The following is a 23,488-nucleotide window of genomic DNA, read 5'->3' on the forward strand; positions in this document are numbered from 1 at the left end:
ACTAAATGGACCCCACAGTTCTGAGTGCCCCTCTGCAAAATGAGAACAACCTCATGTTCTGTACTTTTGAATTAAGATAGTACAAACAGTATCAACAAAGGGGAAGGTTAAGCTAGTCTAAATGCAGGATATAATTACACCACATACAAAGCAAACCTCTTTTTTAACTGATGAAAGCAGCTTTCTTGAGGAAAGCAGCTCAGACCCCAAATGTATTCTATACAGATCTCTTTGTAATGGTTGATGTTAAATTAGGGAGGAATGACTAAACTTATGGTCATGCACTGACAAATGCAGAGGTTATTATTTCATCTATCCACGACTTACTCTTGATGAACACCCAATAAATAGAATATTCATATATCCACATATGTAAAAGACGTAGAGTTTCTCTTTATTCTGTAATATTAGGTCATTACTTCTGAGGCAGGTTAATGTTTTGAGACGCAAACCCACCTTTGGTAAGAGAGGGCATTAGTTTGACCTGCAGGAGACCTGCAGTCTCCAAGTGCTAGTATTCAAGTTTCGGGGAAAATAAGTAATGTGGACAAGACATTCTGGTCAATTAGTCCCATATTTAAAGATTTTGATTATGATAAGAGTGGCTCATGTTTAAGTCATGTTTCATTGCAGTTTAATTTTAAGTATCGGATTTTCTCTGTAATTTCACACAGGCGAAAACTGTCGGTACCTAATCCAGCGACTTAGTACCCACCCACTCCCTGTGGATCATGAATGCAGGAAGCAGCGAAGCCGGCTCCGGTGAGAATAAATCATTAATTTTTTATGCAACATAGCCACTAATGACTGTTTTCTCTGCTGGATATTAGTATTTTGCGGAGACTGTATCTTTAGTGACCTGAAAGAGACAGTTACACTAACTGAATGAGACAGTTGTCTTTTGTGCCGGAGTAGTTAGCTAGCAGCACAGGCTAATATTCAGGTAGCATTAGCTTATCTACCCCTGAGTTATAAGACTGACAGACGTCGAGTAGGAACGGGACTGATATTAAAGCACGGGAGAGTATGGTAGACCTAGAAATCCACGTTGCATTTCCGTCAGCGGTGAACCTAAGCTTAGTGCTAGCGTAGGTGACAATACGGACTGTCAACGAAACGGTTCGGGTGTCCAAACTGTGCGCTTATTGGACAGAGGAGACACGCTGAACCTTCCTATTGGACAGACACCGGGGGCTTTTGTTTACCAGTGGCCCATGAAAATGCGCTTTCAAATACCAACTTCTGTCGGCGAGTATATGGTGAAAAAGGACGTTGTTTCAGTGCAGTGCACGGCAATGAAAGTGAAACCAATAACACAAACAAACAACCGTTACAAGTGAGATATGCTGATACTGACATATTGATGCATCCCTTGTTTAAATGAAAATCCAATATCAAAATGTGCACTTGTGAAATAAAGTACAACAAAATATTCGAACATTTCTGACATTGTGCACTAAATTTCAAAGACAAAACAAAATCGCCACAAGGTAATAATCATTGTGATATATATATATATATATATATATATATATATATATATATATATATATATATATATATATATATATATACACACACATACATACATAGATACATATACATATATATATATATATATATATATATATATATATGTATATGTATATATACATATATATATATATATATATATATATATATATATATATATATATTTATTTTATTTTATTTTATTTTTTTTCCCATGTGAGGTGAATATGACCCTTTTTTTCTTTCTTTTTCTTCTTTCTTTCTTTTTCTTTTTTTTTTTTTAACACACAAATGAGTCCTGTACTGTGAAAATTGAAGTCTGCTCCTGCTGGTTTGCTTCAGTATGTATTCATATTTTTTCTGAATGTAGAATAGGTACAGTATTATTGTACCCAGTGAGTTAATTGTGGCCTCTTTCACAAATGAATTTGTATTCGTATTATTTAAAATGATTGCATCTTTGTCTGATTTGTCAGACTTAAGCCTTTGCCTCCAGTGTAATATTAGCCTTAGATTAATATCAGAGTGTATTTTACATAGTAGATGGTCCGTGGACTTAGTCCCCTTTCATCTACTTCTATGGAAACTACATTAGGAAGAGATCATTGAACAGTAAATGTAAATAGGAGGAATGATGGCAAGATAATATGTTTACAGTATCTTAAATTAAATATTGTAATCACTTGTTTGGGTACCAAACAACATATGTTTATTTCTTTACTTTTTGTAACCACTGTTTATATGAATACGTTTTGCAAATTATTTTTGAGTTTCTTTGCTGTTCAGTACAAATTTCAACCTAGTCCAGTGAAAAATAGTCTGGTGAGGCTTAAAATACACATTCTAATAGGGGTGGTAGAACTGGTGAGAGAATATGGTGATGTTTTGAGGAAGACTCCACAGTTTTTCTCCCATCTTCTAAAAAGTACCTGAAATGATTTACAACCAAAGGCTTCTCCTAGTATGTTTTGGTTTCTAGGCTGAGATATGAAGGTTTTTGTTGTAGTTATCTGACTAAAGCTCTGCATTTTTTTCATCATCTTGGCTTCTATTGTTGCAGTACTTTGACAATAACCAGAAAAAAGCCAAAGAAATCTGTTCATTCATGAAATAATCACTAGTCCACATTGTCATACGTGTTCGTTCTGCACATCTGTGGCAGTGGTAGCGGTTCCCATTAATTACCTAGGGTCATGGCCTTACTTGTCCTGCTGGAGTTTTGTAATGAACCAAAAATGTTTTTACATTTGAAAATTGTGTTTTGCACCATTACTCTGGCAAAGTATCTGATTATCAGATGGGGAACACATGGGAGTTCAGAAGCTAGACTAGCATCTCATTGAGTTAATGTAATTCTTCACCGTCTGGACTCAGTCAGTAACCCTGCAGGTTAAAGTGGGCTAACACTGAGCCCTTTTAATGCAGACAGACTCTACAGATTGGAACAGTTTTTGTGGGATGTGTAGTTCCAGACCAAGACTGAACTGACTGTATAGTTGTGACTTTACAAATAGGTCCGATCAAGCAGTAACACATGGACACATTTCGTGTTCATCAGTCTCTGTCATGTAAGCAGAGTAACTTATATGCATGCATTATACATATTTTATTGACATGAGGATGTGGTAGCACGTGGACAGGCTGCCATATTAACACGTGGACAACTCTTTATCGTTGTATGCATGACCCAAAATGTATCAAAAGATCATTATTTTCTGAAAATTTCACTGAAATATCTGAATTATAAGTACATTGAAAATTAAAAATTGGTGCTTTTGTGGTAACATGTTGACAGGTCCTTTTAAGCAACTCACAAATGTTCAAACTCATAAATATCAATGATATTCCCAAAATAATGAAAATCTAAGACTTGAAACATAACAATCATCTGTATAATCAACAGACTGAATAAATTTTAAAATTTTTTCGATATGATTTTAGTGTCAAATTTGAGCTATGGTGTAAAAAAGACAATTGATAAAATCAGTTGTAACTTCTTTTTTTTTTTTTTACAAGTGGTATTTTAAAAAGGATGACAGTTCCATAAAATAGAGATCTTTAGCTAAAAAAATGAGAGCACTTGATAAATGATATGTGCAAATTTACTTTTTCATGTTGATGTTCACTTTCACTTGATCGGACCCAAATGTATTAAAATTCAAAGTGTGTTTTCCCAATTAAACATTATGATAAGGAATTTTCAGTGTTCAGATATCTGGGTGAGGGCCAGTGTGATATTAGCCGATTTAAACAGCAATCAGCTTTTTTTTCTGATCACAGATGTTGTTACTATGTGAACCTCTAAATCACCTACTATGCATCAACCTCCACCTCAACTTGGCAAAAATGTTCTTCATTTAATTTAATACACTCTGCACAGGACCACATGTATATTACCACCCTTTTATAATTACCTGCAGCCAAAGAGTAAAAGATGATTTATTCAAAATTCAATCTTAAAATAGGGTGAAATGATCTCAAATTCTTAAAAATATAAAACTTATGTGTCAAATAACTGTAGCAACCCTAGAGATACATTTGGTGCTGTTTTTCCGCACTGTGTCTTGCTTCTTACACATTTATGGTTAATTTTTCAAGCCTCAAAAATACTAGTATTCAGTGTTGTTTGTCATCTTCCACCCTTCATCTTTCGGGCATAGACTTGAAGATGTGGCTTCAGTGCGTCCTCCTGCTGTCGCTGTTCTCTGCAGCGTCTGGAGGAGCTGACTCCAAAGCTGTCACCACCACCCTCACAACCAAATGGACTGATACTCCTCTGCTGTTGGAAGCCAGGTACAGCCCCACACTGCTCTGCTGCTGCTGCCTTCTGCCGCATTATAGCTGACATGAAATTTAGGAAGTAAGTAATAGATAAATCAATGTCCTTCCAGGGCTGGAGGGGTCATTACCAACTCTGTCCCCTAAGTGAGTTTAAAGCTCTGGCTCACTGATGTGTCCTTGAGCAAAGATGGTGTGCCTCTGCTCTCCCTGAGTGCTGACTCCAGAGAATAAAATGTACAGAAATGTATATCCGTTCAGTTTTATTATGTGTAGAGAATGCATCGACATTGGTTTTTTAATTTCCTCATCATTTTTCATCAGCCGCAACTACTAAAACTGTTCAGGATAAATGTGGCGTATGTATTAAATATTAAAGCCTCTACACTGTGAGCACTGTTTTTGCTCTTCTCTCCTCATCTACCACTGTCACCTTCTTCGTTCTCTTCCTCAGTGAGTTCATGGCAGAGGAGAGCAACGAGAAGTTCTGGGACTTTGTGAATGCTAATCAGGACATAGAAGGGGAGCATGATGGTAAGGGTAAAGCTGGTTTAAACCAGTTTTCTCTTTTAGTCTGTGTACTGTGAGCAGCTGAATTTATGATGTGTACGCAGCCTCTTGGCAGTGTCTGCAGTGTCAGTGTTTTGGCCAAACACTTATGCAAGCAATAACATGATACACTAGAGCTGCAAACTATATTTACTTGTTTTATTCATGTTTGTCTTCTTTGCGGTAAATTAACTACACAAATACAGCTTTACAAGGTCTAACATGCCGTATTTTTTCTGTACAGACACAGATCAGGCCTACTATGAGCTGATTGTGAAGAAAGCCAGTGCCTTACTCAGCTCCGTCCAGGTGAACATGTTCAAGTTCGCCCTCTCTTTGAGAGCCTACTCTGCAACAGTCCAATCCTTCCAACAGGTAGGCCTATAAGTAGGGTAACATACATCTGCAAGTTTGCACAGGTACTAAAAGGCCATAGTCCTGCTCATATGCTTGCATCTTAGACTATACTTAGAGGATGGAGGAACTAAGATGTCGCTAGAGCTGCAGTTACCAATTGTTTTTGCTATTGATTAATGTATTGCTTATTTAAATAGTAAAAATGTGAAACAGACATGTCTTAAGATGACAAACAACTTGTCCTTTATTCCAGAACCAGCTGAAACAACCATAAAAAGTATAAAAGGAAAAGGATGTAAACATCTATATAGAAATAACAACAACAAACAACTCAAATGACATCTACAAACAATATGTGCACTGCAGTGCATTTGTTTCCATATTACTAACAACTTAAGATTGAACGAACATACAACTTTGTGTTGATCCTGGTGTCATTTGTGTCACAATAAGCATCCGTGTGAAACACAACAGTGGAACCAATGTTTAGCGACAGTGAAATTAAGGAAACGAAGCTTCGATTCAGGAAAATTGTGACTGATTTTTTTTTTCATTGATTCAAGTAAATGAATCAATTGTTTCAGCTCTAGATGTCACCCATTGGTTTCTGAACTGCCGTTTTTTGCCAAATTGGCTGAAAATGAAGTGACCGTATTTTGACAGGAGGGGCAGAACTATAGTACAAGGGTGAACTTAAGTTAATTACTAGCAACTGACTTAGTAAAACAGTAAACTTCACCAAGCACTGTGCAACAAGATCATTTTACAGTCTTGTCAAAATCAGAATAATTTATTAAAGGCCACATAAGTTTGTGGAATTTGCTTAGAGTACAGCATGTTACAGGTCACATCATCTGTAAACAGAACACCCTAAATAAATAAATACACACTATACAGATGGATACAATGCATAAGGATAAATATAAAGTACATGAAGACAATGTGAAATGCCGGCTGTTTGGGTTCTTGGTCTGTTTCGTGTCCTCAAGGCACAGGGAACGAAGCTGTTGTGTAGTCTTTGAGATCTGGTCTGTGAGGACCTGTAGCACCCCCCAGAGGCATCAGAGTGCAAAGGTGATGAGCAGGGTGAGTGGGCAGAGGTCAGGTTTATTGTTTATTTTGTTTTACATCTGTGGTAAAGTGTATCTATAGATGGAGGGGGTGGTCAGTGATTTTACTGGATTTGTCTATTATGCACCATAGTTATTTGTGTGAGTGAGAGTCAGAGTTTGTTATTGAAGAGATGTGTATGCTTTCAGTTAACGCTGTGTAAAATTGGAGGTGGATGTTCTGTTTGAATTTGAACTTTTTGAGTTGTCCAAGGAAACACAGTCTTTTATTCACTTTTTAGAATATATTTGGTCAGTGTGAGGTTTCCATTTGCGTGTGTTGGTGATGTGTGTGCCCAGGAATCTGAAGGAGTGAGTCTGTGATGGTTATGGGTTCAGAACAGATGCAAATTTGGGGGTGGTGTGGCTGCTTGTTCGACCTGCTTACATAGCAGTGTTCATTATTATTTGTGATGAGTCCAATTATTGTTGTGTTGTCAGCGTACTGGAGGATGGAGACTGAGCTGTATGATGAAGAGCCACAAAAAGCCAAAAAGTGCAAAACCATTTGATTTTTGTTCACTGTGAACCATGGTGGGGGAACCAAATCTGATTTTACCTGCATTTCAGTGTTCCTTAGTTTGTGTTCAGTCTTTATATATCGTTAGATTCTTCAAAATGGTATTTTTTATTGCAGTTGACAAAAAGTTTTACTGATATTTTGTAGTTGGTCTGAGTTTTGGTTTGGATACAACAGTTTCTAAAGTAGTTTAAATGAGCTCAACCTTGAACATTTACTGCAGGAAAAATGAATATTTGCTTGAATGTAGCAGTAAAATGAATCCAAAGCATGAGATATAATAAAGGATAGAAAGGACGGCAATTGAATATTTCTTCCACTACTGATCTTCATCCATATGTGTTAGATTGCGTCCAATGAGCCTCCTCCGTCGGGCTGCTCAGCGTTTTTCAGCATCCATGGAGAGAAGACGTGTGACACCGATGGTTTAGCAGCGCTGCTCAAAACAGCATCTCACAGGTAAATAAAGACATAGTAATGAAGTGAGGAGTGAAGATGAGAGTTGATTTGTTAAACTGGTGTTGTGATTGACTTGCCTTCTCTGTTTCAGGCCGAAGCCATATCTTTTCAAAGGTGATCACAAATATCCAGGATCAAACCCAGACGCTCCTGTCGTCATTCTGTATGCCCAGTTTGGAACACTCGAGTTCAGGAGGCTTCACCACGTCATAGTATCCAAAGTGAAGGAAGGTCAGGCTGCCTACGTGCTCCGTCATTACCTGGATGTAAGTATTTGATGATTACATGATTCATAACGACATACAGGGAATGAGGAATTTTATGAATAAATCAAATCAATCAAACAAAATGTAAATATGCGTTCTTACAGGTGATTGACAAACCCAGATTAAACAAACTATAATTTAATGAAATAAATTGGATTAGTATTAAAAAAAACTAATAAGCAATTATAGTTGTTGTATAAATGTAAATTGTTAATTAATTTGAACCTTTACTTATGTGTCAAAGGTACAAATTCATCAAAGGTTTCAGTTTCCAACTTTTTTGTATTTTATAAATATTAACACATTTCGATTTTGATGGCTTCAACACTCTCAAAACAGACAGAGACATTTTTACCACTGTTTTATTGCTTTTCCTTTTTTATTTATTTTAGAACTGAGGACACCACTTGTTGCACCTCTGTGAGTGGTGTGGTTTGCAGAATGTACTGTTATAAGGGCAACTAGCTGAGTCATTTATGCCATGTATGTGGTACCGGCTCGACTCGACTCGACTTGGCCTTTTTGCTTTTCCATTACGTAAAAGAACCTGGACCCTGGTACCCAGTACTAGTTTTTTAGTATCTGCTTGGCAAAGGTTCCAAAATGGGTGAAGAGATACTAAAACGTGACATGTAAACACTGCAGACCACTGATTGGTCAGAGAGTTGTATCTGCGTCATTGCGTCATCAATGTGTGACCCGAGAGTTTTTAAAAAACAGATTTGGAAGTTTACAATAAATATACCAGTAGGTTAATCCACATGAGGGCAGCTGCAAAATTACACCATGGTCAGTTGAGGAGGTTCAGACATTTCTGTCCTTGGTGGCCGATGAAAAAATTCATCGTGAGCTTGACGGGGCAACATGCAACGAACAAGTTCATCAGCAACTCTCTGAGCAGATGTCACAGAAGTTGTGCGCCTTGTCGCTATGACGTCCAGGTACTCTAATGTTGGTAGTATCCTGTAATGGAAACTATCTCCAGGAATAGTACCTGGTACCCATGTCGAGCTGGTTCCACGAAGCATTAGTGGCAGGGTGGCTGTCCTCCTCTCTATGTGAAGGAACAGCAAACTGTAACCTGAAAATGATGAGCTTTGACAAAGACACATCTTTTTATGTGGAGATTCAGTCATTTTTAGACCACGGCACAATTCCTCATGCACACATGTTCCACCACAACAACTTCTTGGACGCAGGATACTTCTCTGATTATTAACTCTTTCGGTGCCAGACAGTTAAGGGGCTAATAAGCCTTATAAGTGCCACAGAATTTGGCCGTCTTTCAGTATTTCGCGTCGTTTTTATAATCGAAGTCTGAATCGTCATCAGAACTCATTTTCTAGCAGATGGGACTGTTTTGACAGATCGCTGTGTTTACGATATTACTACAAAATGGCCATCTAATTTGCATATGATTTCATTCATAAATTCATTCATAAAATTTCCCAAGCAGAAAATGAAACGCAAGCTCTTCCTTGGTCAAAAACCGTTCGGTAACATCCCACCGATTGCTACTTAGATTCAAAACGCACCGGACGCAGCCGATTCATTATTGATCGTAATTTGCAAGAAGATTTGAAAGAACGTCATTGAAATGTGAGAAAGAAATGGGGGTGGATGGTTTGTTTGTACACAAATATGGCGTGTTCTCCAAAGCCGATCTGATCGGCCCGTGGCACTTTAAAGGTTGTATTCGTAAAGCCGATTTAATCGGCCCATGGCACTGAAAGGGTTAATATACCTCAAGATTTTAGATGTAGATTTATTTCAAAATTTCATGGTTTCTTTGGACTGTTGTCCTCCAAAATGCAAAGCATACATTAGCATAAATCTGCATAATTTTTTGCATTTGCAATATTATGTTAGGGATGGTATGATATTGTGGGGAATCCAGCTGCCTTAGTGGAGGTTTGTACTGTTGTGTGTGCTTTGAAGTCTGTAAATAAAATGAAATGAAGCTGTGTAAAGAGCAAAACAAAAACTAGCTCAGAACATCGTCACATATACACCTAATAGACACATATGCCGTGTTTCCACTACGTGGTATCGGCACGACTCGACTCGGCCTTTTTGCGTTTCGATTACGAAAACAGACCTGGAATCTGGTACCCGGTACTAGTTTTTTGGTATTGCCTCCGCCGAGGTTCCAGGACTGAGGACCAGATACTAAAACGTGACGTATAACACTGCAGACCACTGATTGGTCAGAGAGTTGTCTCTGTGACCCGCCGTTTTCCAAAAAACAGATGCAGAAGTTTACAGTAAATATAGCGGTAGGTTAATCCACATGATGACAGCCCACAAAACTACACCATGGTTTGTCAAGGAGGTTCAGACGTAAAAATTCAGCATGAGTTTGACGAGAGAACATGCAACAAGCGAGTTTATCAGCAACTCTCTGAGCAGACAACACGGAAGTAACGTGCTGCATCGCTATAACGTCCAGGTACTGTAAAGTTGGTAGTATCCTGTAATGGAAATGGTCTCCAGGAATAGGACCTGGTACCCGAGTCGAGTCGAGCTGAGCCAAGTCAAGCCGGTTCCACGTAGTGGAAACACGGTAATAGTCTAGTGCAGTGGTTCTCAAACTTTTTAGAGTGGAGTACCCCCAAAATAATTAATTTTTAGCCAAGTACCCCCAACTCTCAGTTAAGCATTTTTGATTGAAAAAAATTACGCAAAATTTGTACTTGTGCCAAAGGTGTCTGTTTTTTGTTTTCAAATTTTGTAAACAAACAACACATATTTAACTTTAATATATTAAAAATAACAAATCTTTGTAAGTAAATTTTGTGTGCAAAATATAAACTGAAAAGTGCCCTTTTCATTGATATGAAAAATGAATTAATCAGTCATTAATGAATAAATGAACCTTTCATCAACAAAAAAACAATTTCTTAATGACTCAAATAAACTAATCTTGAATAATATAAAATAGAAATGTTCTTAAAATGTTACCAAAGTCTGGGGGGGAGGGCCTCTGAGTTTTTAAAAATATTAAAATAAGGTCAGGAGTGTCAATTTTATTATATGAATCTATTTATTGCATTTAATATTTCAGCATGAATTCTCATTATTTATGTTTCGCACTGGCAGGGCACTGGGGGTGTGATGCCCACTGTTGGGTGGTTCAACAACATCTCGATGTCTTTATGGCAATGACAATAAACTGAAACTGAACTGTTCTTCAGTACATGATGACTTATTTAATGTTTTTAAAAAAAAAAAAAAAAAATTCAAGTACCCCCTGGGCTTCTTCCAGGTTCCCCTGGGGGTACGCATACTCCCATTTGAGAAAGACTAGTCTAGTGCTTCCACCGTATCTTTGAATATATAAATAAATATTAGGGTATGTTTATAATTGTAATGTTTTAATAACACAGAGAAATGCTGAAAATAGAGAAAAGTATGACTGATGGATTGATTGTCATATTTAAAAAACAAAAAACCCAAAACAACGGAAAAAGGTAAAACAGTGAAAATATGAATATGATGTGAAGTGATAAGTTATAAGTGCTCCTCTCTCCAGTTTTCTGCATCTTATAAAAAAAGTCTGCCGTTAAACTGGGATCCTCATTTCCACCTGAGAAAAGTGCTTCCAATTTATCACGTCAAGTTGAAGCTGGATTGCTGCTTCTCTCAAATGCAAATGGAGTTGATATGTTTTTTTCCTGTAATTATGCTAAATTATTCTCACCATCTGTCTGTTAGGCATCCAGTCTGGGGCACCAGAGAGGTTGTAACACTTAACCACTTTTTCATCTTATTTGAGAGCTCAGGGGCCAATTGTGGGACAGTTAATGTGTTCACTACTTAGCAAGCAACAGCTGGTTGTCTGTACTTAAAAGCTGCCAAAGTTGTCAGCTCAGACATTTGTTTGTAGTTTTTTTAATCTGCAAGTTAATTTATTTTTTTCATAAAAGGAATGAAGCAAAAAAACAGAGGCCACTCGGGCAAATTCTTTCCTGCGTACTTAGTTGCAGGAATGATTGGGCATATTGCTAAATTTACCATCTGTGCAGCTACAGGGAGATGAATGAAATGGCCTGGTTGCTGTCTAACTGTCCTAAATGCTTCTGAATGTATTTACATATGCACCACATCGGTCTCTCTTGCATGTCGAGATGCGTCCAGGGATCTAAAACACTCCAAACATGGATAGGAATATCATCTGCCTCTCTTTGTTTTACAGTGGGTTTTTTTTGCCATTCTAGAAACCAAGTGAAAAGAAAGTGTATCTATCTGGGTACGGAGTGGAGCTGGCCATAAAGAGTCAGGAGTACAAGGCAAAGGATGACACACAAGTCCAAGGTGAATTCACACACTTGATACTTGCATACGGCCAACATAGTGTAATCTCAGGGGAGTCCTGATGTGAATAACCAGTTAATTGATTGTGGTTTCAGGGGCGGAGGTGAACGCTACAGTGATCGGAGAGAATGATCCGGTGGATGAGGTCCAAGGATTTCTTTTTGGCAAACTGAAGTGAGTGATTCCATGTCAGGCTGCGATAAAAATTCACAGCTTGGATTTCCTCCAGGAACTGCACCACACTCATACTTACCAAGCCTCTCTCTCACTCGTTTTTTTTTCTCTTTCCTCTCTCTAAGCATTGACCATATGCCTTTATCTTTAACCTGTAAAGAAACTAAACATTTTCTTAGTATCATAGACATTAAGCAAGCTGTTGTTCTCTCTATAGGACCATTTATCCTGAATTGAAAGAGCAGCTTAAAGAGTTGAGGAAACATTTAGTAGAAAGCACCAATGAAATGGCACCTCTGAAAGTCTGGCAGATGCAAGGTGAGTCTACAGCTAAACTATATTTTCCTTTTTCCTCATTCAGCAATTATTGAATTCTCGTTGCTTCACTTTCATTCTTTTTTGTTTTGCCTCTGCATTATTTGACATATAGAAGGTTCCTTGTGTAATAGTAGCATCTAGTGGCGATGCTGTAGTTTGCAGCTAATTGAATAAGCCTCCTGTCCACTAAGGAGGCTGATTAAACTGTGAAAGGCTCTCAGTTGACCCAGTGTTCAGGCCTTTTTGGATAATGGGATGATAATACGACATAGTAGTCGATAATATACCTTTACACTGGATGCATCACCATTCATTGTGAAGGTTAATTAGGTATATTATTATCCTGTTAACCTTGTGTCGCTGCTGAACTTAAAGTCTAATGATCTGCATCTGCATGAAGAATACATGAAGAAGAGCATACAATGGCAGAGAATTTTTAAAACTTATAAAATGAACTGTATTTCTGTTCTTTTTGCCTGTTTTTAATTGATACTGAACATAACAAATTTTACTTAAATATGTAAAGCCTGTAACTGATGTATTCAACCAAATGCACCACTGCAGCTGTAGAAGAGACCACAACAACGGTGTCATAATGACCAAATATGTTATTTCTTAGTTTCACCATTCTGTATACATCTGTCTGTATGTGTATAGAAGCACTTATGATTATTATGATTGTTTTGTAAAATGTAACACTTTCCTAACAAAAAATGCTGTTATGAAGATTATGTAGTAATTTTCACAAGCTTAGTTGAAGAAAGGGTTTACATATAATTGTTCAATAGTAAAATGACTGAAAATGCCAAATATTGGGCAGAAAGTGCACATGAAAATGGCAAACTTCCTGTTGGGTGTAGGGTGTGGGTCCAAAAGTCTGGACCTGACACATGCATCTAGGTAAAATCTAATAAATAATTAGCTTTGAAACTTTTTAGGGGTGCTATTGAGGCATTTTACCACACATTCATGAGACAAAAGAATAATTCTTACAGATTCACCAAGGCCTTGTATATATTGAATAGGCCCACATCAGTCAGGGTTTGGACTTAAATATACTTAAATCTCCTTTAATTTTCCACTTGGAACCTTTGACATATCTGTTTTTTTCAGCTATACTATAAATTCTTATCCTTAATAGACTGCCAACACCAAAGTAAAACATACAGTATATTAAACTGACAGTGAGCTTTATAACCAACAAATACGCTGAAGCAAAGCTAAACACTTCCTCAGCTTCCTGTTTACACCTGGAGGCATTCTTCCTCTCACTTAAATTTTCAGTGAAACGATTTTGTTATCCTGTAAATATACCCTCGGGACTCTGACTGAGCTGTGTCCATTAGCTTCATCACCACTGCTGACAAAAGATTGGCTAATTGGCTAATGGCACAAATCCCACATCCTCATCCTCATCAAAATGTGATCAGTTTTTCTTTGACAGACGGAGGCCTTCCTGTCCCTGCAATTTCTAGGAAATTTGGTCCTGATAAATATACTTTGATTAGGTGTCCTGAAACCTTTCTAATAACAGCTCTATCTCTACTACTTAACCTCCAAGAAGGTTATGATAATAACTGCACATTTTGGATAGTCTGTACACAAAAACTACTGCATCGATTTTTCATGCATTTTTCAATGGTGGAATGGAAGGCTAAGGATGAATGTTAATTTATACAGCTGCATATGCAAAACAAGAGCTGCAGCTATTGATTATTTTTGTAATCCATTAATCTACAGATTATTTTCTTTGATTTGATTAAGCAATTATTTGAATAGGCAAAACAATAGAAAGATGTGAAAAAGACATGTCTGAAAATAAAAAACAACTTATCCTTTGTTCCAGAACCAGCTGAATCATATTTGGATCTAACTTACTAACAACTTAAAATGGAACTAATAGAACTTTGTGTTGATCCTGGCTTCAAATGTGTCACAATAAACACAACAGTGTGAAACAACAGTGGAACCAATGTATAGCAGCAGCAAAATAAAGGAAACAAAGCTTTGAGTCAGGAAAATTGTAATGGAATAATTTTTTAATCAATTCTAGAAGATTAATCATTTCAGGTCGAATGCAAACTATGTGGAAAATTGTCAGACATTATGAAGTAAGGATTTTAAAGCTTTTTAATGGAAAAAGAGCAGGCTTTATGGTTACTGACCATCAGACAACTTAATGAAAAGGATCAAAACATGATAAAAATATGAATAAATAAAATAAAATATGATTTTGGTGTTCATGTAGGAGCCTTTGCAGATTTACCTAATAAGACTTATCTTTATTTATATAGTGCCTGTCTTATCAGACGTGCAAAGAGTTTACCAATAGAAAAAAAAAAAAAAAAACTGAACTAGAAACAAATGCACAGTTTACACAGGAACTAAAACCATCAACAGAGCTACAATAAAATACTGATAACAGTAGATAAGGGCCTAAAAAGTTGAGAGAGAAAGTTTATTAAATATTTACTAAGGCTTTTGATACAGGATTGCAAGTTTAAAAAAACTTAGCTGTGCTGTATTATGGGGATGAGCTTGTTTGTGTAGTTTGATTCATTTTCCTTAAGCACTGGTCATAGAAAGGTTAAAAACAAAATTAAATACTATCGGCTCAGTGAGATCATTGTGTCTGGGAATCTGCAGCATAATTGGCTGTAACATAAAAGCACTATTGATTAGAATTACATCATCTACCAGTTTTCATATTATTACATAATTGCCTGATCACAGTTTCTGTGTGAATTCAACATAATGGTTTCCAAAAGCTGCTTGATGAAACCAACATAAATGCTAAATTTCACACACGGTATTTTCACATGATTTTTCCACTGTTTGACATTTGACTTGTGCTTTTCATTAGCTCACTGGTTGATAGGCCATGAGCTAATGTGAAGGCGCTGTGTCTGGTGTCTTCATCAACAATTTCTTCAAACATCTTCTTTGATGAAACTGCTGGTCAGATTCATTTCTAATTTTATATGTTGCTTCCTTGGGACAGTGTCTACAAAGTTTGGTCACAGTTTTGAGAAATTTTGATTACAAATATTACAAATTTTAGCTTTACTTTATAATGTTCTATATTTTGATGGTTTATAAAATGGAAGTGGTTAGAGATATCAATATAGTTACAACTGAGTGCTGAAAAGAAGTCATATATGGACTTTATTTAATTTGTTGACTTATACTCAAGTCAAAGTACCACCCACTTCTGTTGGGAGATTGATCTCCTGCATCAAGACCACAGGACTCTAACATAGCAGCAGAACCTGACAACCTCACAAACTCAACTTGTTATTGTTACTTGATAGAACATGCCAGTGAGATACAGGGCCATTTCTCCTGTTTTTATAACACATCATCATTATGCCTCTTTTTAGTCTGGCTTATTTTTATGGCATAAACAAACAGTGCTCAATCTCAATGTATGTAACATTAGTTATACCTGTCATATTTAATCAGTATCAGTAGTGTCTTTGTATAATTCATTAATAGGCTGTGTATTTTTACCTGTCATGTCTGTCCACTTGTGTTCTTAAGGCTGACACCGAAATATGTCGTACAGAAACATGTCTACAGCTTTGTTCTCAATAGTTAATTTCTGTGTTGATGTCAATTTAAGAGAAAGAGATTTTTTTTATTTTTGTCCTCTATAATTCAGCTGTTAAAATGTTAGTAAGACTTCTGCATAGTAAAGGTGTGACCATTCAAAGCTACTTTTTACCTAATAAAGTTTTTTTTTTCACCAACAGGCAGTTTTACTGTAGCTGTGCTTCAGATCTTATACTAACAAGACAGTTAGAAGATTCTGTCGAGAACTTTATTGGTACTTAATAAGTTAGGGTAACTTAGCTAAATATGATAGCTTCCACTGTGTTCATTTTTAGATATTTGGCGATGTTTTTCGTTTTGAGACAAGAGTTACTTGTCCTGTTTGCATTATGGTTGTTTTTTGTTTTTTGTTTTTTTCTAACTTTCTTACTTGCTGGACTCTGGTGAACTGTCTCTTCTCCCCTCTTTTGTGCACTCAACTCTTTTCTCCCACTTCTTCTTTTTTTTTTTTTAACAGATCTTAGTTTCCAGACAGCAGCTCGCATTCTTGCTGCTCCCAGTGTTGATGCCCTCAATGTGATGAAAGACCTCAGTCAGAACTTCCCCACTAAAGCCAGGTACTCAATAATAATAATAATAATAATAATAACAATAATAATAATAATAATAATAATAATAATAATAATAATAATAATAATAATAATAATAATAATGATGATGATGATGATGATAATCAAACCCACACAAAGTAACAACAGTAACAAGTTTCCACCTGTCTGTTGTCATTTTTTCCCCTAACAGGTCCATCACTAAAACAGTGGTCAACTCTGAGATCCGCAAAGAAATTGGAGAAAACCAGAAGGTACAAATTTGTTGATTATATCCAACTCTATCAATGAATCATCATCCTCCTTCCAAAGTGAAAACACCAGTGTATCGTTACAGCTGAGCACACACCTGAAGACTGACTGCAGAATTTTCATTTTTAAAATGCAGAGACTCCACAACCCTAACAATGACGGAGTCGGTCTAGTCCACAACACTCTTATGTCTAATCAATAATAACTGGATGCTCAGTCAGTGAACAGACAAACTCAGGGATAACTGTCAACTGTTTTGTGTTCTTGTACCAAAGCAAACATGGGCGTCAACCAGCAGTTTTGGAGGGTTGAGCTCTGTGTTGAGTTCATTTATTTTTTTTACTATTTCTGCTCAAACCACAAACCTTTTTGCTCGCCTATTTTCTCATCATGTGTTTGTTCACCATCTCTGAGGCAGAAACATTCACAATGACATTTATAAAGATCAACTGAACGAATACAACAAGGCCATTAAACAAGCTACACAATCTTTCTTTTCTAAAATCATAAACAAAAATATTAATAGTAAAGTACTCTTTAACTGTTGACAGACTGTTAATCCACCATCCCTTCAGAAATGTCCTCAGAAAAATGTGATCAATTTGCTTCATTCTTTAGTAACAAAATCATTACTATTAGACAAAACATTAGTGCCCTAACATCTAAAACTGAACTTGCCCTTCCTGTCTTCAGGAGCTCCACCTGTGTCATGTCTCACTTTAACTGTTTAGATCTGACAGAACTTGACAATATTGTTGGTCAACTAAGGTCCTTAACCTGCTGCCTGGATCCTCTCCCAACTACATTCTTCAAAACTGTCTTTAACTGCTAAGCACCAGGTGTTCTTCATATCATGAACTGGTCTCTTCAGTCAGGTATATTTCCAACGTCACTAAAAACAGATGTCATCAAACCACTTCTGAAGAAGAACAATCTGGATCAAACTGGCATTGCAAATTACAGGCGTATCTCCAATTTACCATTCCTCAGCAAAATACTTGTAAAAACAGTTTATGCCTCAGTCACAAATCTATCCATGCATTCGTAACAAGCAGATTAGATTAGATTGTCACCTGCCTAGGGACTACAGATGGAAATTAGCACTGCTGCTACAATCTGTCATATTTACAGCTGCAGTTGTTGTAGATGTTCATTAATATGCACTTACCCTAATAAATAAATAAATAAAATAAAATAAATTACTGTAATGGTTTATTCACTTGACTCCCAAAATCAAGTATTCAGAAGTTGCAACTCATTCAAAAAGCAGCTGCACACATTCTTACTGGTACCAAGAAATATCAACAAATCACACCCGTTCTTAAATCCTTGGACTGGTTACCTGTTAAAACAAGAATCGACTTCAAAATCCTGCTTCTGATTTACAAAGTACTACCTGGCCTTGCACCTCAGTACATCACGGATATGCTCATCACTTACACCCCGGCAAGAACACTTCAGTCAAGAAACAGTGGCAACTTACTCGTCCCTCCCACCAGATCCAAGAAAGGGGAGGCAGCTTTTAGTGTATGTGCTCTACAAAAATAGAACACCCTGCCTGATACTATTAGACTTGCCACATCAGTAGCCATTTTTAAAAACAGGTTAAAAACTTACCTTTTTTCGACAGCGTTCTGTTGAGTTGTATGTGCGGTTGTGTGGGTATGTGCACATGTGCGAGTTTACGTGTGTGTACATATGATTGTTTACTGGCATTTGCACTATATTTTTATGATTGTTTTTTATGTTATATACCTGTTGTGAAGCACATTGAGCCTGCCTTGTGCATGAAATGTGCTTTATAAATTAAGTTGAATTGAATTGATCACTGCTGTCAGTCGCAGGTATTAAATGTATTTAACCCATAAAGACCCAGAGCTACTTTTGTGGCATTTCCCATATTAATTCTCTAATTCTCTCTATTTAACCTTTCTTAAGTGATTTATTATAATATTATCCCGTCTTTTACTTTTTTTCTGTGAAAATCAGGTATTTTCCTATATTTAATAATACTGATCATGTAGATGTTCATAAAAGCTCAGATTAAAGTTGAGGGTTATTATATCATAAAGAGAGGAAAGAGAGAAAACTGATGAAAAAGTGACTTTTTCAGCAAAGATATCAATAACTGAATATCATAACAAGTGTCTCTATCCCCTTTCATTTATCAAACTCCATTGGTTTTACTGGTGAAACAGTGTTGTAGATGACGGTGTTTCCACATTCACTACAGAGCCTCTGACCATCCAGCTGGGTCATATCTAATGACCATGAAAAGATGACAAACTGCATTTTACACCATTTATTTACATGGATTGGTAGAGATAGTGGATCAACAGGTATTAAACAGCTTACATTAGTAGATGGTTTTGGTTGCCAGTGGCTGTTTTGGTCTTTGAGGGTTAAAAATAACCTGAGAACACAGATATTATGCTCAGTCTGAGGTCTTTTTTGAACTTCCTTATTGTTGTTTTTCTTGTTTGCAGACAGAGAACAAATTTCCAAGTGGTGTGACATAAATCTGAGGGGGCAGAATGTATCTCCCAAGCGAGGTCTTTGATTGTCATTTTTCACAATTCTCTGACATTTTCTCAGAATAATCAAGAAATGAGTCAGGAGTCTTTATCTGTCCTCAAGTTTCCCAGCATGCCTGAACTTTGCTTTCCTGTCATGATCAAGGATTATTTGCCAATGTTATCCAATAATGAGGAACGACTAAACATGGCATTATTGTACAAAGCCCCCACAACCCCTCAGCGTCTTTGCCCCAGTGTTTAGGGAAATATCAGAAAATGAGAACTGCTCTTCCTGGTGCTGTTTTCTCTGTATTACTTTTTTATTTTGTGATAAATGGTAAACAACACAAGACTTGAAGAGAATTCACTTTCGACATTCTGTTTTGCTTTGCCCCATTAATAGAATAGGTAATCACCTGTTTTTCTTGTTAAATGGTTTTTTACTGGCTGCCTCTGTCACCTCACCACTAACATGCGCCCCCCCCCCAAGCTGTTTTCACATTATCAGAGTGCACACAGGAGTTTGGGTGGGTACTGCTGGAGTGCAGCAAACGTCCTAATTACTAAATCGGTGATTCACTCAGCAGGCGCAGCGAGGCCTGCAGTGAGAAATGATTATTGATTGAAGCAGTTTGGACACATGCATTTGCACTCAAACATTTTGCTGTTGTTCACACTCCATCGTACACACACACACACACACACACACACACACACACACACACACACACAGTGTTAGTGGAATGAACAGTATTTGTGTTAATCATGTCTTGTTGTAAATGCAGTGTCTGGCGTATGATTAATCTGATGTCTTTGTCTTTCTGTAATGAGATTTGACTGCACCAGGATGACTTTGAGCTCTCCTTTTTGCCTGTGTAGACACACAGACACACACATAAATGCTCCCACATACTCACGTGGATACGCTCTTTCCTTTGTAATTAGATTCGTTTAGTGTGGAGTTTGATTGCTGTGAACAGACTGACTTTAAACAGATCTGTCAGAGCTGGTTTGAAGCTGCCACCGTGCCTCATTACAGCTTTGCGTCGACTGTGTTGCCTCTAGTTTTATAATATAATTGACTATGAGATGGCCCGCGTGGCGTTTTGTGCCATGATGCGTTGCTATCAGCTCAGCTGGAGTTCAGCAGGGAGTTGTGGGGTTTGATGTAAACATGGTATTTAGTTGTCTTGATGTTTTCATTCTCTCTCCTCAGTTTTTCAAAGGAACCTTGGGGTTGCAGCCTGGAGATTCAGCACTGTTTATTAATGGGCTCCACATTGATCTGGACACACAAGACATCTTCAGGTACGCACACAATCACAAACAACAATAGACACAAAAAATAAATATAAATTCATATGCAGTTAATGAACTGTGTACCATCTTTGTAATTCTAATTTCAGTGTTGTCATACTGTTTTAGCCTCTAAAGCAGGAGTGTCAAATTCATTTTAGTTCAGGGGCCACATTTAGCTCAATATGATCTTAAGAAGGTTGGACCAGTAAAATAATATTTTTTTATTTATTTAATCTTTATTTAACCTGGTAAGTCCTTAAGAGAACATTCTTAATTATAATAGCGGGGGGGTGGGGGGTGTCATATAACAACATAAAAATGACATGACAAAAAATGCAAGGTGATTAAAAAGACGCTAAAACTAAATAAAGACAGAAGTTATACAACTAACAGCACGTATCTGTTAAAATGTCGATAATACTTTTCTTAAATGTAGAAGCTGAAATAAAATAGTCCAATTTCAGTAATTTTGAAGCTCGTTCTAATCTTTCACTGCTGTTTATTGAAAAGATGATTGACCTTGAAAAATTTTACTGGGGGTATTTTCAGTGGAAGGAGTAGTGATATAATAACCTGTAAATAATGTCAACTCCAAACTTTTCTCTGGTTTAAAATGAAAAAAGTAAAATTACTCTATGAAAATGTTTATGTCTGCAAATTATGCTTTAAAAAATGTAAACAGCATGAACAACCTGAAATTTATTAAACCAGCTGAACAGATTTTCTGCATGATCTTGAAAAAGTCTCATTTTTATCTATATGCCTGACCATAGTCCACAATTTAAAAGGAGATTATCAGCACCAAAATAGGTTATTTCCAAATGCTATTTCCAGCGTCCCTGGCCGGGTCGGAAAAGACTGGACTGCTTTACGGCAGACTTATGTCACTATGACAACAACACAACGACGGACAGAGTTAGGCTAAGTAGTGAAAAGTAAGCTGAACGAGTGAGTTTGTGTTTACAAATGGAGCTGGTAGCTCACTCGGGGATTTTCAGAAATTTGTCACGATGTGCATTGTGGGAAGTGGAGCATTTACACACTATAAACACATTTAGTGTTTATGGTGGAGCAGACTTCGAAATTGTTCACCGTGAGGGAAGAAATTCAGGTGCGTGATCACGGAAACACTCACGGATTCGTGATACTTAGGCTATGATTCGGGTGTTATAGATTTGATGAAAAATTGATGACGAAAGTCATACTCAGCTTTAACAGAAGCAGTGGTAAGGAGTTGCTCTGCAGACGTATAGTCCACCCAATGAAGGATTATCAGTACAAACACTGGAGCAAAGAAATGTATATTTCTGTTGGCCTTTGGGAAGGGCAGATTTGATAGAAATTGATCAAATCTTAAGCTGTGGAAAATGATGTGTGAATTGTGATGAAATATATGACATTTGTGTTAGTTTGATCCAGCTGTGTTTTTCCAGCTGTATGGACACCATTAACGCTATCAGGTAAAATAATAGTATTAAGATGATCATGAAATAACAGACCTAGAGGTACATTTGGAACAGTTGAAGCATAAAAATAGTCAGCACATTTTGACCCCTTTTCCACAACTGTGGTGTTCGTTTGTGGTTTTCAGAATCTGATACAAATTCATCAACACTCACTCACTTATCACCCTTTATCTATGATCGTACAATTACATCTGGCTAGAAAATAAATGTATGATTCCATCCCTATAAACACATCACAAAACAGGTGTATGTAAGGATAATCATTTTATGTTTTTATAGATTTTTACCAAGGAAATACCCAGATATTTTCCATTAGGCTGTTGAAGTTCATTAAATTATAGCCTCAAGCACTGCAGACATACCTTCATAAGCTGTCTAGAAAAGTTGGGAGAAAATGCAATAAACTCATGCATCAAAAAAAATAACTAAATGAAAATAAGAACTATATGCATTCCAAATAAGTATTTTGAAAATCCAGTTGATGTGCTCCTTTTTCCAGTTAGTTTAGGTGTTAATTTTAGTTTTGGTTGAATGCTTTTTTAGTATTCAAAATACTCACTTGACTCTGACCTTCTGTCTATGATTAAGGGAAATAATCAGTGTAGTTAGTACTTGGATTTTTGATGCTGATATTCATAGCTGTATGCTCCTTAGTTAACCTTTGACGTTTGTTACATGCAGTGTGTTTGAGGTGCTGCGCAGTGAGGCCAGAGTGATGGAGGGTCTGCGCTCCTTGCTCATCGAAACGCCTTTCATCCACGACATCCTGAAGCTCAACGTCCAGCCCTCGGAGTCTGATTACGCTGTAGACATCCGCAACCCTGCCATCAGTGTAAGACTGGATTTGTACCAAAACTACAAACTACTACAACTAACCAAACTACAAACTACTACCAAAACTACAAACTACTACTACCCCCATTTAGTTTGAGTGTGAAAAAGTTCACTGAATTGTATCTCTCATTTCACGATACACCTCAGTGACACCCCAAGGGCTGCCACCTCTGAACATGTCATCTCGTTGAGAACAAGTGAAAAAGTAGCTGAAAATCAATACGAGTCAGATCATGTTGAGAACATCAGCAACTCTGAAGAGACATCATTTATACAACTTTTTGCTGTGTAGTTTTTTCTTATTACATATTGTCAGTGAGCCTGTTTACATGAGCATAAAAATCCAATAACTGGGAGCAATCAGACATTTGTAATAATCAGATCTGGCGCATTTACACGCACTTAAGAAATGCGAAATCAAAAACCCTAGTTTTGATGCTCCAGTCCATTATGGGATTTCTTTCGGAATATGTACATACACTGGGATGCTAGACTCAAACTTCCTGTTATTGTCTTCCGCTCACGGTTGACTGTAACTTACATTTTCTACTGTTTACACATGCGCAGATGTAAAAAACTGTTAATATCAGATTAACCTGTGTACA

At 36.9% G+C, this 23,488-nt stretch overlaps 1 protein-coding gene across 3 annotated transcripts in view; it reads left to right on the forward strand.

Annotated features, from left to right (window-relative positions):
* Window positions 1-714: 714 nt before the first annotated feature.
* Window positions 715-23,488, forward strand: part of uggt1 (UDP-glucose glycoprotein glucosyltransferase 1) — a 64,716-nt gene continuing 41,942 nt past the window's right edge. For 2 of the 3 annotated variants that reach the window (XM_030127108.1, XM_030127109.1), the window contains exons 1-13: window positions 715-762; window positions 4,167-4,305; window positions 4,745-4,824; window positions 5,084-5,214; window positions 7,172-7,284; window positions 7,376-7,550; window positions 11,768-11,864; window positions 11,960-12,038; window positions 12,256-12,356; window positions 16,426-16,525; window positions 16,710-16,770; window positions 20,501-20,592; window positions 22,731-22,881. In XM_030127108.1, the coding sequence (XP_029982968.1) occupies window positions 732-762; window positions 4,167-4,305; window positions 4,745-4,824; window positions 5,084-5,214; window positions 7,172-7,284; window positions 7,376-7,550; window positions 11,768-11,864; window positions 11,960-12,038; window positions 12,256-12,356; window positions 16,426-16,525; window positions 16,710-16,770; window positions 20,501-20,592; window positions 22,731-22,881 (1,350 nt within the window). In that variant the 5' untranslated portion in view covers window positions 715-731. The remainder of the gene's footprint in view (window positions 763-4,166; window positions 4,306-4,744; window positions 4,825-5,083; window positions 5,215-7,171; window positions 7,285-7,375; window positions 7,551-11,767; window positions 11,865-11,959; window positions 12,039-12,255; window positions 12,357-16,425; window positions 16,526-16,709; window positions 16,771-20,500; window positions 20,593-22,730; window positions 22,882-23,488) is intronic. The other variant, XM_030127110.1, reaches the window with a different exon arrangement.

Source organism: Sphaeramia orbicularis, chromosome 22, assembly GCF_902148855.1.
Source record: "Sphaeramia orbicularis chromosome 22, fSphaOr1.1, whole genome shotgun sequence".
In the NCBI taxonomy this organism is placed as follows: Eukaryota; Metazoa; Chordata; class Actinopteri; order Kurtiformes; family Apogonidae; genus Sphaeramia; species Sphaeramia orbicularis.